General features: G+C 41.3%; 1 protein-coding gene across 1 annotated transcript in view; it reads right to left on the bottom strand.

Annotated features, from left to right (window-relative positions):
• TMEM255B (transmembrane protein 255B) overlaps positions 1–6,995 on the bottom strand; it is a 69,422-nt gene extending 62,427 nt beyond the window's left edge. Inside the window, exon 1 of the mRNA XM_051772785.1 lies at positions 6,895–6,995. Within this exon, the coding sequence (XP_051628745.1) occupies positions 6,895–6,955 (61 nt within the window). The 5' untranslated portion in view covers positions 6,956–6,995. The remainder of the gene's footprint in view (positions 1–6,894) is intronic.
• Positions 6,996–15,278: the final 8,283 nt, after the last annotated feature.

The raw sequence follows: 15,278 nt of genomic DNA, 5'->3' as shown, positions 1-15,278 counted from the left end.
TGTTGCTCACATTGGTTAGTCAGATCCTGCAGGCCTTAAATGCTTACTATGTGAAGTACCAGTTTGACTCTACCTGGCCAGAACATAAATAAATGTATATTTTAAACAAGATTATCAGAAACTCTGCATGCTATCATGAAAACGAATGTGCTTCTCGTATTTACTGGGGTAAGCAATCTGTATCCCTGAAGAAAAGCTGTAATAATAGTTAATCAGGTAATGATATATGAGACTTTTCAAACAGTAGCTGCTCAGTGAAATACATTCAGTCTCACTGGGATTTGGATTCAGATACCCCAAAGTGAAAAACAGCACCCTCACCCACAGCTTTCAGCCTGCTTCAAGGCACTTAACCATGTGAATGTGGTGGCATATCTGAGCTGCAGCCACAGGTTACGAACATCAGGGCCCCATCCTACAGTACAGACATACATAAGACCAATTTAAAAACAGCCATTCATACATGACCCTAAGTAATGAAAGACACCCAAGTGAATCAAACTGTGGTCCCCATTTCTGGTGTTCCTGCTTTGAAAGGCAAGCCAAGAGTGTGTAGGATCGCCCCTGGAGCACTGGGCCATGTGATGCCATGCTAATATAGACTGCATCTGGGCAGGGCAGAGCTCCTAAGAGAGCACAACCTGGCCACGACACAGGGCCAGTGTCTTTCCCTCCATGGTCCCATGAAGCTGCCTGCATACCCAGCTTCAGGAGAAGGCAGAGGCTGTGATATTCACTGCATACTGGAGGCAGCAGCTCTCACCAAGCAGCAACAGATGAGAGGGAAAGGCAACTTGCATGGGTCAGGCTCTGGAGATGCCACTGTAAGAAACAGCAGGGGAAATGCAGGAAAGTCAAAAAGGAAGCAGAAGCCATTTGCAATGAGTCACTTGAGTTTTGTGGCCAGTTTAAAAGCAGGTAACTTAGTTAAATGTTTAGAGTTCAAAAGCCAGACTAGATTAGCGATGCCTGCAAACCAAGTCAAATTATTTTAATTAGTAAAAAAGTGCATTTATAATAAAAAGCTGTATTTGTTGACATTTCTCCAGCAGAGCAACCAGCCAAAATGAGTCCAGCCTTTTAGTATGAAATTCAGGCAACTTTTCTGAAGACAAATATCATCTATTGAGCTTTCATAAGTGTCTTTCACCTGCATGTACAAAGTCGTCCTGCTAAAGATTAAGAAATAACTCATAACAGTCTCCAAACACCTCTTCTCCAGCCTGTGTCCCTGCTGTCTGCCTCTGGCAATTTCCTGTTAATCCATGGAGGATCACTGGGGACATGGAAGCAGAGAGGTTCTTCATTAGCAATCAGTTCATCCCCAAGTGTACAGAGTTGAAGACAGTTCTTTCAATGAAGCCTGTTCACATGGCCAAGAGGGAAAAGCAGACTTCAGATGTGACACTCCACAAGTCAGCTGTGCTTCCCACAAACTAAAATGATTCATTCAATATACCTACCAGATTGTAAATAATATCTGAATGCCCTTGCCATACTGTATCATCTTTGAAAAGTCATGGAGATTAGGGAATCCCCAATAACTGAAGAAAGGCAAGTGCTCCACCTGTTTTTAAAAAGACCAAAAAGATGATTCAGGGAATTACAAACCAACCAACCTCACTTTGGTTCCTGTGATGCTGGGACCAATCCTTTGTAGGACATTTCTGGCCACTTAAGGAAAAGGCAACTGGCAACAGCACAGATTTACCACAGCCAAGCCATATCTGACCAGCCCAGGTGGCTGCTATGGCAAGAAGGCTGGACTTGTGGAGCAGTGGATGTCTTTTACCTTAATTCTAGCAAGGCTTTTCGCAGAAAGAACCATGTCTTGTGGAATATACCATCTAAGGAGTCTTTCTGCTGTGCCTTTTGCAATCGGCTATGTCCATCTCGTATTGGCCTCATTAGCCACCAGCGTGCCTGTAACAAATGTGGATAGAGCCTTCCTAAATCTTCGTTCGCAAAGCCTAGCCACGAGATGAGAGCAAGGCTTTGAGTATGGTATCCTCCAACACCCACATAACCCAGCTGAGATGTCATGGCATGGATGGCTGGACAAGCAGATGGTTAAAAAATTAGCTGTATTGTTGGGTTCAGAGGGAGAGGTAAATTAATTTACTCTACCTGTAGGCCAGTAACAAGTGCAGTACCATGAGAGTCTGTCTTGGGATCTGTCCCATTTAATGTATTCATCAATGTCCTAGAGAAAGGCGTAGCATGCCCACTCATCAAGCTGGCAGATGACACAAAACTGGGGGCCAGTCAACCAACACCTGAGGGCAGCATTCCCATTCAAAGGGATCTAGGCAGGATGGAAAAACAGGCCAGCAAAAACCTTACAGATCCAACAGACAGATGCAAAGTCCTGAGCAAAGGAAGCAACAGTTCCTTTCAATGATACAGGTAAGGGACTGCCAGGCAATGAAGCAGCTCTGCTGAAAAGGACCGGGGGGTATTGGCAGATGATGAGCTGAACATGAAGCAGCAGTGTGGCCTAGCAACAGAATCCTGGGCTTTATTAACAGGAGCATCATTAGTACATCAGAGGAGCAACTACACCTATCTATTCAGCCCTTTTTAGACCACATAATATTACACCCATTTTTGGGGCCCTAGTACAGGAAATACATAAACTAACTGCAGTGAATTCCACAGAGGACTGCAAAGAAGGTCAGGGGCTGGTGCACTCGCTGTATGAGAAGAGACTGAGGGAATGAGGCTTGCTCAGCCTGGAGATGAGATGACTTTTGGCAGGGCTAGTAGCAGTTTTCCAATGCCTATGAGTTGTTGTCAAGAGAACAGACTCAGGCTTTTCATAATGGTGCACAGCAGGAGAACAGACAGCAGACAAACTGTAATACAAAAAAGTGTTTCAGACTGGGTATAAGGAGAAAAAAATTCAGCACTAGGACAGTCAAACATTGCAACAAGTTGCCCAAAGAGGTTGTGCTGTCTTCATCCTTGGAGGTTTTCAAGACTCAACTGAAAAAAGCGCTCAGCAATCTGGCCTGACTTTATAGTTAACCCTGTTCCAAGCGGGAGGTTGGAATAGCAACCTCCTGAGGTACCTTCCTACCTGTATTTTCCTATGATTCTATGGTTTTATGATAGTCACAACAGCTAGACTGAAAGTGGGTTGGGCATGTCTGCTCATAGGCACTGTTACAAAACTGCAGCTACAATGCAGACATACTTCAATCCTCACAGTCATTGATCAATTGCCACCTGCACCTCAAAACAGAGGTAAATATTCAATTGGATCGCTTTTTCATAGTCCAGTTTGGAAACTCTGGTAACTACATGTTGCTAGCTATGAACTCCACCCTTATGAGAGAAGACTTGCAGGCAAGGAGGACAGAAAGGCCCCGTCTGGAGCAGAGGCTGGTACATACAAGGATGCATTCTCAAAGACTGCCACGTGCTCAGAGAAGATGGGTAGAACTCAGATCTAAATTGGTTACTACCCAGCTTTCCTTAGTCATAACAATAAAAATCTTTAGCTATCCAAATGTGTGTAATGACATGCATATAAGCCACCAGCATATTAGTAATATGCTACGTAATATTTGTAAAGCAGCATTATATCTTTGGATGAAAAAAGCTACAGCTGCAAAGAGTTCTCACTATTAGCTTCCTTCTGCAATTTCAGTCTTGTTGGCTCCCAAGATTTTTGAGCCTTTGTTTACTGCTGTTTGTAGCAGTTGCCATGCAATTTATTTGGATCTGTTTTTAACGTACATGCCAGCCAAGACCCAATGCCAGACTTTTGCCTCAAAAGTCCTGTCCACAGCTCAGACAGTGTGCCTGGCCCAGCCTTCTTCCCTGACACTCTCTGTGGCAAGGCTTGGACCAAAGGCTGGCCATACACAAGAACAGCAGTTAAATTAAGAGCAGAGGAAATGTTGCTGTCAGTCTTTGTAGGCTGAATTTTCTTCCAGCACCTATGTTCCTGGGGTGCAGGAAACAGTTAAGGTAGGCTATTCACTTTCTAATTTTTTAGTACTGAAGTGACTCTTAGAATAATTTGGACATTTATTACCTTTAACTTCTTTAACAATGATACGGTAAGAATATGAAAAACTCCTGGTCTGGACCTTAATGCAATTTAGTTATAACTCAAAATTCTTATATTTAGCATACCAAAAATCAAGGTTGTAGAAAGAAATTTTCTTGTCCTATCCTTATTAGCATTAGCTTGAGACTAGGGTCAACAGTAGATGTGATCATGTTATTACTTTCTATTGGCAATATTCTTTGGCCATTTTGGCCAGCAAAGTACTAACAGAGTTTTGATACTGCAGCAATGGTCACTACAGATAAATCAGAGAGGTAACGCTGCTTCCACATCACTGGCTTTCGCTCTGTCTGGCATAGACCTAAATTGTGCATAAAAAGAAACAGTTCCCAAAACACTCTCTTCTTTGCTTGCTAATCGTTTGTTAGGCAAAGTACCTGCTAGAGCCATTCAGCCCAGCTACCACAATGGAAAAAGAGGGAATGCCATCAGTTCAAGGAGGAAAGACACCAGACTGCTGCCTGCCTGGGACAGAGAAAGGCCTGTGAGGAGAGAAACTGAGATGACCCCCCAGGGATCAAACAGAAAAAGTGCCTGCTAAAGACCATGCTCTGCTGCATCCACAAAAAGACTTCTGTCCATTTATCAGCTGCAGGAAACAAAATTGTATTTACAATGCTCTGTCTTCAATGGCTAGGGGCTCAATTCAATTTGTAGGAAGACTATGGAAATATGAATGGTTTTGTGGGGAGGGTATATATCAGATTGTGAAGTGGTGGATCTCATGATGAATGGTAGGGTCTGGATTTGAACAAAACAAAGAGTGAGTTTAAAAGGAGAATGAACTAATTAATGATGAAACATGTCCATGGTACAAAATGTGTCCAGTGGTCAAGGGAAAGAAAAAATAGAGTGAAACAGCATCTTTCCACCTTGGAAAACTTGCATACGATTTGCAACCAAACTAAAAAAAAAGTCTACATTTAAATTAAGGTAACTATCCTTTACTAACTTCACTACTCCTTCTAAAATCTATCTTCAGGCATCATAAAGTCTGTTAAGTTTGGAATGGTTTTTGGCAAGGAAAGAATTGCTGTAGGATGTAGCAATTTACTGGGATCACGATCACATTTGCTGAATATTAGCACTACCTAATTTCATACCTTCTTCTTTGATCTAGTTAAGGTGATCTAAATGGAAAAACTTATTTCAAATAACACCCTGGCTTAATGTATATTAGCAGGTGTAGCTTACATTAAGCTACACCCTAGCTTAATGTATATTAGGGAACTTTTGTAACAGAAAAAAACCAGTGCATTTTTATTATGTAATGAATACTACTAAAAATTGTGACATTTCAGAGAGTGGCATTAAGCATATATACTAAGATAACATAATAAGTGGAACCTCACAATAGACAAACTGTAGTATCAAAGGTATCCACTGCTTTGCTGCTGTTGAGAAACTATTTAAGAGAAGATCTTTGGAGCTAAATTAATAATTTTTAATTATTGCAGTGCTCACTTCAGTGCCATCTCTCTCTCAGCTATGGTTTTCATTGTATATTTTCAAAACTGTTTTATGCCAGTGAAACTACATTAATCCTACACTGCCTCCCAAAATTCAATGTGATGGATTGAGATACTTAAAAGAGATACTCACACCTGCTATTGGTGATTACTTTCCCTTTTCTGATTGTATGCTTGACTTGTCCAGAGTGCTGAACTAATTAAACCAGAGGCAACAGCATTTGTTTCAAGCCACAAGACAGCAGGTTTTATCAGGCCCATCTCTTACCTTTATCATTAGTTTTCAAGTAAGATTTCATGAATGTGTTATATAATTCAAGATCACGCGTAACAGTTTACAATTCTATTACAATAAACCGCAAACAAACCAAAACAAGACAGCAATCCCACAAACCCTGCTATACTACATAGAATAGCTATAGTAAGTGATATCATGCAGTATCACTATGACTTCACTGCTTGGCAGCAATTGTTTCACCAGTAAATAATTTAATGAGCAGTTACTCATTAGTTTAAAGCTAGCATACAGGTACTTCTTTTTCCAATGATTACCTGAAAATCATTGCTATAACTTATTATTTAAGTTATTGCACTTCTTCCAGTGCCACCATTTCAGCACCAACATAATTTTTCTTCCAAGTTTAAGACAAAAATTAAGATCTGATAAATTTTTTATCGAGCTGTTAAGACCCTTGAGTGCACAGCAAAGTCTCTGCTTATCCTTCCAAACACTACATGGAGCAATCCTTAGCAGTAAGTTTTGTATTTTCTCGACTTCAACAAATTCTGCTGAGATAATGAAATACTTGACCTTTCTTTTGCCTGTGTGTTTATATTTCAGGACGTAAAGCTGTAAACACAAGCAGCACACCACTTCAGCAGCGAACCACTCAACAAGGAGAAACAGGAGAAAGGAAACTAACCCAACACCTGTCCCCAGCCCGCCCCACACCTGCGGGCACCTCCACTTGCTCCAGCACGGCCACCGGCCACGGCCATCGAGCACAGCAGGATGTCTCTTACATTAATTTCCTGTGCGCGTCCCGTACCTATTCCTTCCAATGTTAAACCTCCAACACAGGGATTCACCAAGGGCAGCTGAAAGCTCTAAAGAAGGACCGGTATTTTTAAACATCTCCGCGAGCGAGAGGATGAGCGGCAGCGCGCACCGCCGGCAACCTCAGGCGGAAAGCCCCGGGGCACAGCCCGTAACCAAAGCGCAGAGGCAGCGGTGCTGCCCCCGGGGGAGCTCGGCGGTCCAGCCCCCGCCACCGGCTCCCGGCTCCCTCTCTCCCGCCGCTGTGTCCCCAGGGCTCCCTCGCTCTGTGGGGCAGGTGCCGGGCTCACCTGTGGGGTCCAGCACGGCCAGCGGACCCGACGCCGCGGGGACGGGCGGCGGCACCATCATGTCCCTCGGGCACCTCGCCCCGCTCCGCTCCGCTCCGCGGCCGGCGATGCCCGTGGTGCGGGGCCCGGCGGGTCCGCCCCGAGGGGCAGCGCCCCGGGGCCGGGGCGGGGCGTTCCTGCCGTCGAACCGGCCCCTGGCCCCGACTCGCCGCCCCGCGTGTGTCGGTGCCCGTCCCTGCCGCCCTAGAGCACGGACAAGGTCTTTGTTCGTGCAGCCATCAACTGCTTAATCCGTCATATGTTTTACCCGTGCCTCAGCCTTGGCGTCACTTCTGGATTTGTTCTTGGCCAATTTATCACCTGGCAGAGATCAGAATTATCAAACTTTCCGTTTCGTCTTCCCTTTTTAAAAAAAACCCCACAATATAAATCAGAAATAAAATATCACTGCAACCAGAAATACTAATTAAATAACAGAAGCAGGCATCTTTGAGACATAGGTTAAGGTAGGCATAGGCTAAAACAGAAAACGTAAATGATCAAGAGATACCACAGGGTTGTTTTTTTTCTTACATGATGTCTATCAATTTCTCATCCTCACTGTCTCGGTTTTTATTCCCACCGCAGATCCTGATTCCTGTCCTGCTGCAACCCAGGAACTACTGAATGTAGGGCTGTGTGACTTCTGTCTGAAAGAATCTAGCAACAACTGAGAAGAAACAGCCAAAGGCACTGTGCTGTTTTGGTGCCTGCTGCTCCTTTTGCATGACTTCTCTATAGCAGAGAATGTAACAACATTTTTTATGGAAAATGTTATCAAAAAATAGGCTGCCTTACATTAAGGTGTATTCTCCCACTTGCAACAAACGCAACTCTAGTCAACGTTCTTGTTTTTCTTTTCCTCCAGCCTCTAAATGTATGTATGTGTATGTATTTAAGTTCTTCAGTATCTGGTTGATTTCCCCAGGAAATGGTTAGATGGAAAGAGCCAACTTTCTCAGGTACTATCCCTGTAGCCTATGAAGCCAAGTAAGTTAGGAGCTAAGGCCAACCACAAAGCCACCTTTTTCTCTTTACCTTCTCTAATTTGGAGGGTTTGAAGAAAGGAGAAAAATAGGATGGAGGTAGTATTTGTACTATTAATTACTAATTTTTAATAGGATTTTGTGACTAATAGATTGAGAAGACAGAGATGGTGATGGTACAAATAAAATATTTATTTGAAAGTGATAGTGGATAAGAGTGATAAAAATGCCCCCAAATCTGATAAAGACCCTCAGATTCAGGAATGGCTACGAATAGAGATTTTCATCAACACTAAATAGCAGCAAAGGTCAGGGAAGACTTTAATTCCCTAGACAGTTTGGAAAACAAAATCCATATGCAGCATGTATTTTGAGTATGATGGGCAATAAACTTTATTTACCAGCAACCACTGAACAGTCTCAACAACCTACAAGGAAGCTGTTCTATAACTCTTTTCAGTAAAATAAAAGGATATTATAAATCCTTTTTAAAATAATTTGATTATAGAAAATAACCTTTGGTGAATGGCTCACATTTTTTACTGCAAATTTCAGGAGAACCAAGAATAGATCTGGTCCTCCAGTCCTGAATATCTGAGGGCAAAAATTAAGAAACTATGGAAAAATGATTGGTGAGACTTCATGGGACTAAAATCTCAAGCATTTGAGCATGGAAGAATCATGGACTTACTTTAAATCCAAAATGGAAAATCCGGTATAGCACTTTCATCCCATAAAAGAGGTTGGAATAGGTCAAGAACTAGTAGAGCTAGTGGATAAGTAACTACCAGAAAAAGGTAATCAGTGAGTGAACCTGTAGGAAAGGAAACAACAGAAGTACAGTTTGGAGGGTTAGAAACTGCAGGATCAGAGAGAAAGAATGGATAAAAATCTAGCTGAGCCAGATGTTGCAAAGAAAAGGATAAGAGATAAAGAATTCTTCAACTATATAAATAAAAGTGATTCAAAGAAGGAGATGTCTGGTGGCTAAATGCAGAGATGAGAGGAAGACTGCTCCAAATATTGAACAAATAAATTGCCTCCATTTTCAATGAAAAAAATTATTATTGTGAGGGTACTGGCAGAGAACCAAAAATAAGCAGAGATAATGTAAAAGATTACATTATCAGATGTGAAGTGGAAGCATAAATTAGGCTTTTTCTTGTGTCAGGCCACATAAAATTGCACCCCAAATGCTGAAAGAATTATTAGCTATCTTTTCAAGTCCTGAGCAATACTTTTGATGAATTAGGCAAGCTGGAGGTGAAGTACTGTTACTGGAGAAGAAACCTGTCTTCTAAAAAGGGAGAGGGAGTGAAAGGAGTAGCAACTCCAAACTCTGTTAATTTGACTGAAGAAAGTCTTAGCGATAAGTGAAAAATATGTTCAGCTACATTATAGTTCATCAAAGCTAGATCATGTCAGACTACCAAGATGTTTGATAAGGTAAATGATTTTGCAGGCAAAAGCAATTCAGTGAAGCAAATTTCTCTGCATGTCTACACAGAGTCCTTCAGAGAAAAAGACTTAACTAGAGGCAGACAGCTGCAACTATGGGTCAGCATCAGGTATGGGAATTGCAAACGGGAAGCCAAGATCTGAAAGAGGCAGGCTGTCTGAGGTGCACTCAGGGACCAGTCTGGAGGCAAGAACACCGGTGTTGTTGGCTTTAAGGAGTGTATGTGTGGTTATGAAGTGTGTGGCCATCACAAAGCTGGTAGGCAAAATTCTATTACTGCTCTCACAGTTGCTGTTACTGAGGACTGTGGGAGCAGGAGCATACTAGTATGTTAGAAATGCGTTGAACAGGAGCTTACACACTTAAAAACTAAGAGTAAGAGCTTTTGTTGTTATTTTGGAGTCTCCTCACTTCAATGAAATTGAGAAGGTATTTACATATCACTGCCAGTGCTTGAATGATGCCAATGAGAAGACATCTAAACAGGTGTGTTCTAGGATCCATTATTTAAAACTTGTTAATTAGTTCAACGCATTGTGAGTGTGGTAGAACTTAATTTTATAATCATATTGCTGGTTGTCTCCAAAGCCATGAGGGTTTTTTTTCACCATTTTCATGTGTAACTTGCACCTGAATTTTCTTAATTGGTATTTCTAAGGTCTTTCTTTCTCAGATGCCTGGTTCGTGTACCTTGTTCAGATGCCAAAATTAAATAATTTGCTAGATTTGTACCCAGAAGGTACAGAATATTCACAGAATCACAGAATGGGTCAGTGATCATCTCGTCCAACCTCCCTGCTCAAACAGGGAGGACAATGTCCTAGAGCACACTGCACGGGATGGCTTCCAAACGGTTCTTGAATACGTCTAGTGAGGGAGAGTCCACAACCAAAATATATTATTCAAAGTACTTTTGAATTAAAAGTCTGTCTACCAGCGTAGTTCCTCCAAGATACTCAACAGTTTCTCCCAACTTTATATCCTCTTCAAATTTAATATACCTCATATCCAAGACCATCAGTGACAATACTGAACAGTACCAGACATAGAAGCACCTCAGCACCTTCTGTCTTTCAGGACCATTGATAAGTATGACTCTTCAGCTCCCTTTTTTATCCCTTCCTTACTATTGTCATTTACACTGTTTCTCTGTGGCAGCGTCTGATACAAAGTTTTGTTATATTGGGTTCATTCTCTTGCAAGAGTTATTTTCTCTGTAACCCCTTTTGGAAATCCATCGAGGACTTTTGGTGGTGCTGTCTTTGGGAGAAGGTTATTTGTTGGCTTTTATTAAAACTCAAAACAAAAGACCATTCCTTCTAGCCCTCCTCCATCACTCCTGCTTTCAGCAGGAAGTTGTTTCCCACGCCCAGGCTCAGAGATCCAGTCACAAGAGACTACCAGTGCGAAGCAGCTTAAACGACCCCAGTGCACTCGGCTCTTCACTATAGCACTTGAACTACTATTGTATTCCTCAAAATGTTTGGGATCCATCTCCTCCTCCCACTATTTGAACCCCCAGTAGAAAGGTAAGCTAGTCATTACTGAGGCTAAACTCAGAATGCTTAATAAACCATCTTGCCCAGTCACACAGGGTCATGACAATGAGGTAAGTAAATTTCCTTTGTTCATAATTTATAAATACTATTTATTGGCATGGTTACTGGTACAACCCCTTGAGGAATACATTGCCTTAGTTCAGCTGGGCAGTAAAAGGGAATCATGCCGGAAGGAACAAGAGAAGTAACCTTGAGGCTGAGATAAATGACTGCTGGATATTTGACTAAAATTGTCTATGGCTATTAGAAAAAAAGTTGCTGGGCAATTCACTTCAGAAATTTTGCTTCCTGGTGCCAGCCAGTTTCCAGAGCGTGGTAGTGTTTTATTAGCACAAGATTTAGAAGACTCTGTCTGACGTGTTTAAAAGGAATTTGAGAATGTAAAGCTATTAATAGCATTGTTCAGAGGCATTGGAGATAAATGAATGACACATTCATTCAGTTAAAGAAGCATCACAGAACATTCTGAGTTGGAAGGGACCCACTAGGATCATCAAGTCCTTCTCTTAAGTGAATGACCCATATAGGGATTGAGCCCACAACCTTGGCATTACTAGCACTATTCTCTAAGCAACAGAGCTAGTAGTACATGTTTGTCAAAAGCAGGTTTAAAGTTTTTAATTACCTTCAGTAGATTTTTCTACTGCCCGTTAGTTTGTGCAGTCAAATTAATTTTCTACTGCCCATTAATTTGTGCAGTCAGTTTTTGAACTTTATAAACTTAGCATTCACAACATGTTGTGACAAGGAGCTGCATGGATATCCACGTGCTGCATGAAAACATGAGATATCCTGATGGGAGCAAGAAGCAAATTGAAAAGAGCAAGATAAAAGTCAATTTAAATGTCAGGGTTATTTAGAGTTATAGGAGAATGTACCTGAGGAAAGGTACATTGCTCTTATAAAAACAACCCCAAACCAAACAACAAAACAAACAATTGCTACATGATACCAAAATTCATTGTGTTACTCATTTCTTAATAAAGCTAGATAGTGAGAAACTGTATGGATAATATACTGGAGACCATTCTTGTGGTGTAGCTCATAACCATATCAAGAAAACAGTATTGTAGAAAATGGACTTGACTTTGCTGAAGACTGACAACTGCCTTTTATATGTGCTGCCTTTTATGCTTCTTCCTTCAGGAAAATCTTATCACTCAGTGAAATAAGGGAATTCATCTCATTCATAGGATTTAAGAAAGTAGTACAAAACAAAATACAAGAAATAACTAAAAGGAAGAGATGGAGATCTTTTGCAGAAGTTTGGAGACAGGCATAATGAAATGCAAAGATATCAAATATAATGTATTCGGAGTCCTAATAATTATATATCCTGATTAACACAGACTATGAAGACAGGAAATATCAGAAGACATACAACTGATGATATGAAATACACTACTACAAAAATGAAACATACCTAGGATTTGCATAAATCTGTAAAAACTTAGTGAAGTCACCGTGACCTCATCTTACTTCATGGAGAAGTTAATGTGGTTTTGGTAAAATAGGAGAATATTTTCTCTCTCAAGTGCCTTCTGAAAGATTGGCTCAATACAGAAATAAAATCCCTGAAAATTTATCTATCAAAGCTCTAGTTAAAAGTGACCTTCTTTGGGTAGCTGTAGGTTAACCACCCACAGGAGCTGAATCAGCTCAGCTGGAAGAACATTAGACAGAAGATCTAAAGGTCCCTGGTTCAATTTTGGGTTTTGACAGAAGTGTTTTGGGGCAATGAGGAGAGCAAGAAGCAAGCTGTTGGATGAGACTCCTGTAGGGAAGAGAGTCCCAAGAGAGTGGGATGATAAAAGACCTGATTAGCTCAGTTGATTAGACCATGGTGCTAATAACACCAAGGTTGTGGGTTTGATCCCCGTACCGGCCATTCACTTGACCTGATGATCCTTGTGGTTCCCTTCCAACTCAGAATAGTCTGTGATATTCAAGGATTGTCTCCTCCAGCCTCAAAATCAATGTTTCCCTACACTGAAGAAATCAGGGAACAGTGTCAGGAGGTGGGCATGGATAAACAAGGAGCTGTTGGACAAACTTAAACACAAACAGGTAGCTTACAAAGGGTGGAAGCAGGGACAGGTAACATGAGAGAAATAGAGAGAAATTGTCCAAACAGCCAGGGAGATGGTGAGGAAAGTTAAAGCACTGTCAGAAGTAAATCTGGCCAAGGATATCAAGGGTAACAAAAATACTTCTTTAGATACATCAGCGATAAAAGACAGAAAAGGGAAATTGTGGGTCAAGACCAATTGAGAAACTTGAAGGTGCGTAATTTTGTGGGACGTGATGAGATACATCCACGGGTCCTGAGGGAACTGACCAAGAAAGTCATGGGAGTGCATTGAAGTTCCCACTGACTGGAAAAGGGGTAACCTAATGTTGATTTTTACAAAGGGAAATAAGGAAGAACCAGGGAACTACAGGCCAGTCAGTTGCACCTCAGTGCCTGTAAAGATCACAGAACAAATCCTCCTGGAAACTATGTTAAGTCCCATAGAAAATAATGAAGTGATTGGTGACAGTCCACATGGCTTCACTAAAGGCAAATGAGGCCTGACAAATTTGCTAGCCTTCTACAATGGGTTTACAGCAGTGGTGGATGGGGGAAGACATCATCTACCTGGACTTCTGCAAACTGTCCTGCACAACATCCTTGTCTCTAAACCAGAGAGACATAGATTTGATGGATGGACCACTTGGTGGATAAAGTATTGGCTGGGTGGTCACATCAAAGAATTGTGGTCAATGGCTCAATGTCCAAGTGGAGACCAGTGACAAGTGGTGTTCCTCAGGGATCATCACTTTTTAATGTCTTTGTCAGTGACACAGATGGTGGGATGGAATGCACCCCCAGCAAGTTTGCTGACAACACCAAGCTGTGTGGTGCAGTCAACATGCTGGAGGGAAGGAACGGCATCCAGAGGGACCTGGAGAGGCTTGAAAGGAGGACTGTGTGAACCTCATGAAGTTCGACAAGGCCAAGTGCAAGGTCCTGCACGTGGATTGGGGCAATCCCAAGCACAAATACAAGCTGAGAAGAGAATGGATTGAGAGCAGCCCTGGGGAGAAAGACTTGGGGGTGTTCATGGACCAGAATCTCTACATGACAGTGTTATGGTGAAGACTGCACAACGTAAAACCTTTTTATTGGAAAAAAAGTCTCTGAAAACTGAAGTTAAAAAAAGGTTTTCAAAGTACTTGTTTTTGAAATATTCTTATATTGTTAGAGCCTAACTTTATATAAACTGGGTATGTACTTCTGCAACATGATTAATAAAGGTATGTTTGAAAGGCACCAATAATAACACATCAGAAGCATGACTGAACAACAACAAAAAACCACTTAGTTTGTATTATGAATTGTTACATTAATTTGTGTATAGGTAAAAATGTCTATACAGAGGTATTTATATCAGGCCAAACAGGAACAGATCATCAGTTTTTGGAATGCATGAAGAAACTCCTCTGGAAAATGCATCTTAAATTTCAAAATTATGCCATCGCCAAATGAATAAATCAATCTGGGATACAGATGTAGTACTGAAACTTTTATAACAGGCATAATTTCAATTACACTTCTAATAGTTAACATAAAGTTTGATTAATTATTTTTACCATCTCAAACCATCTTATAAAGTTTCTTTAATGGCACAATGAATTATACTATCCATTCAAATTGTTAAGTTTTTTAAAGCCCAGAAGTAAGTGAGGCATCCTGTACCTTTTCTCATATCAGCTGATGCCTAATTTAGTCAGATGCCCTTCATTCCTGTCTGCTGTAGTGACACAAAGTCAAGGACAATGTATAGTACAGTATCACTGAGGGAAAAGAGCTCCTTCCACCTCTCTCATCCCATGCAAGGTTGTTTCCTCCATATATTCTGAGCAGCTTTGCTCAGTTGAGTTTTAAAGTCTCAGTTATGAAGTTCTCCTCCTTTCCCTTGACAGGCAGTTTTTGCAGTTTAATGGAAATTGAGGAGAGTCAAGAGCCAAGTTCCACACTGACAACCCCTCAAGAGTTGTAATGTACGACAACATTTGTCAAACTGATTTCCTAATTGTTTTACTGATGTATTACTTTAACTTAAAGAACTCAGCACACTCTTCATATTTCTGGACAATGAAATATGAAATTAGAACAATATCCTGACATGCACTGCAGTTTCCACTGTATCAAAAATGTCTTGGTAAGGAGAACAGTGAAGTTTGGAGAATGTAGTAGTGTGGCTCATCTGGAAAGAAGAGAGAAGAGGGAGAGGGTGAGCAGAGACGGATGTGTCAGCCTTTGAAGCTTGTTCTACAAGGGAATCTACTAGCCATGGA

Source organism: Manacus candei, unplaced genomic scaffold, assembly GCF_025592945.1.
Source record: "Manacus candei isolate 608988 ecotype Guabito, Panama unplaced genomic scaffold, ASM2559294v1 h1tg000159l, whole genome shotgun sequence".
Taxonomy (NCBI): Eukaryota; Metazoa; Chordata; class Aves; order Passeriformes; family Pipridae; genus Manacus; species Manacus candei.
Note: the sequence above shows the minus strand (reverse complement) of the source record. Positions and strands in the feature narration are given on the sequence as shown.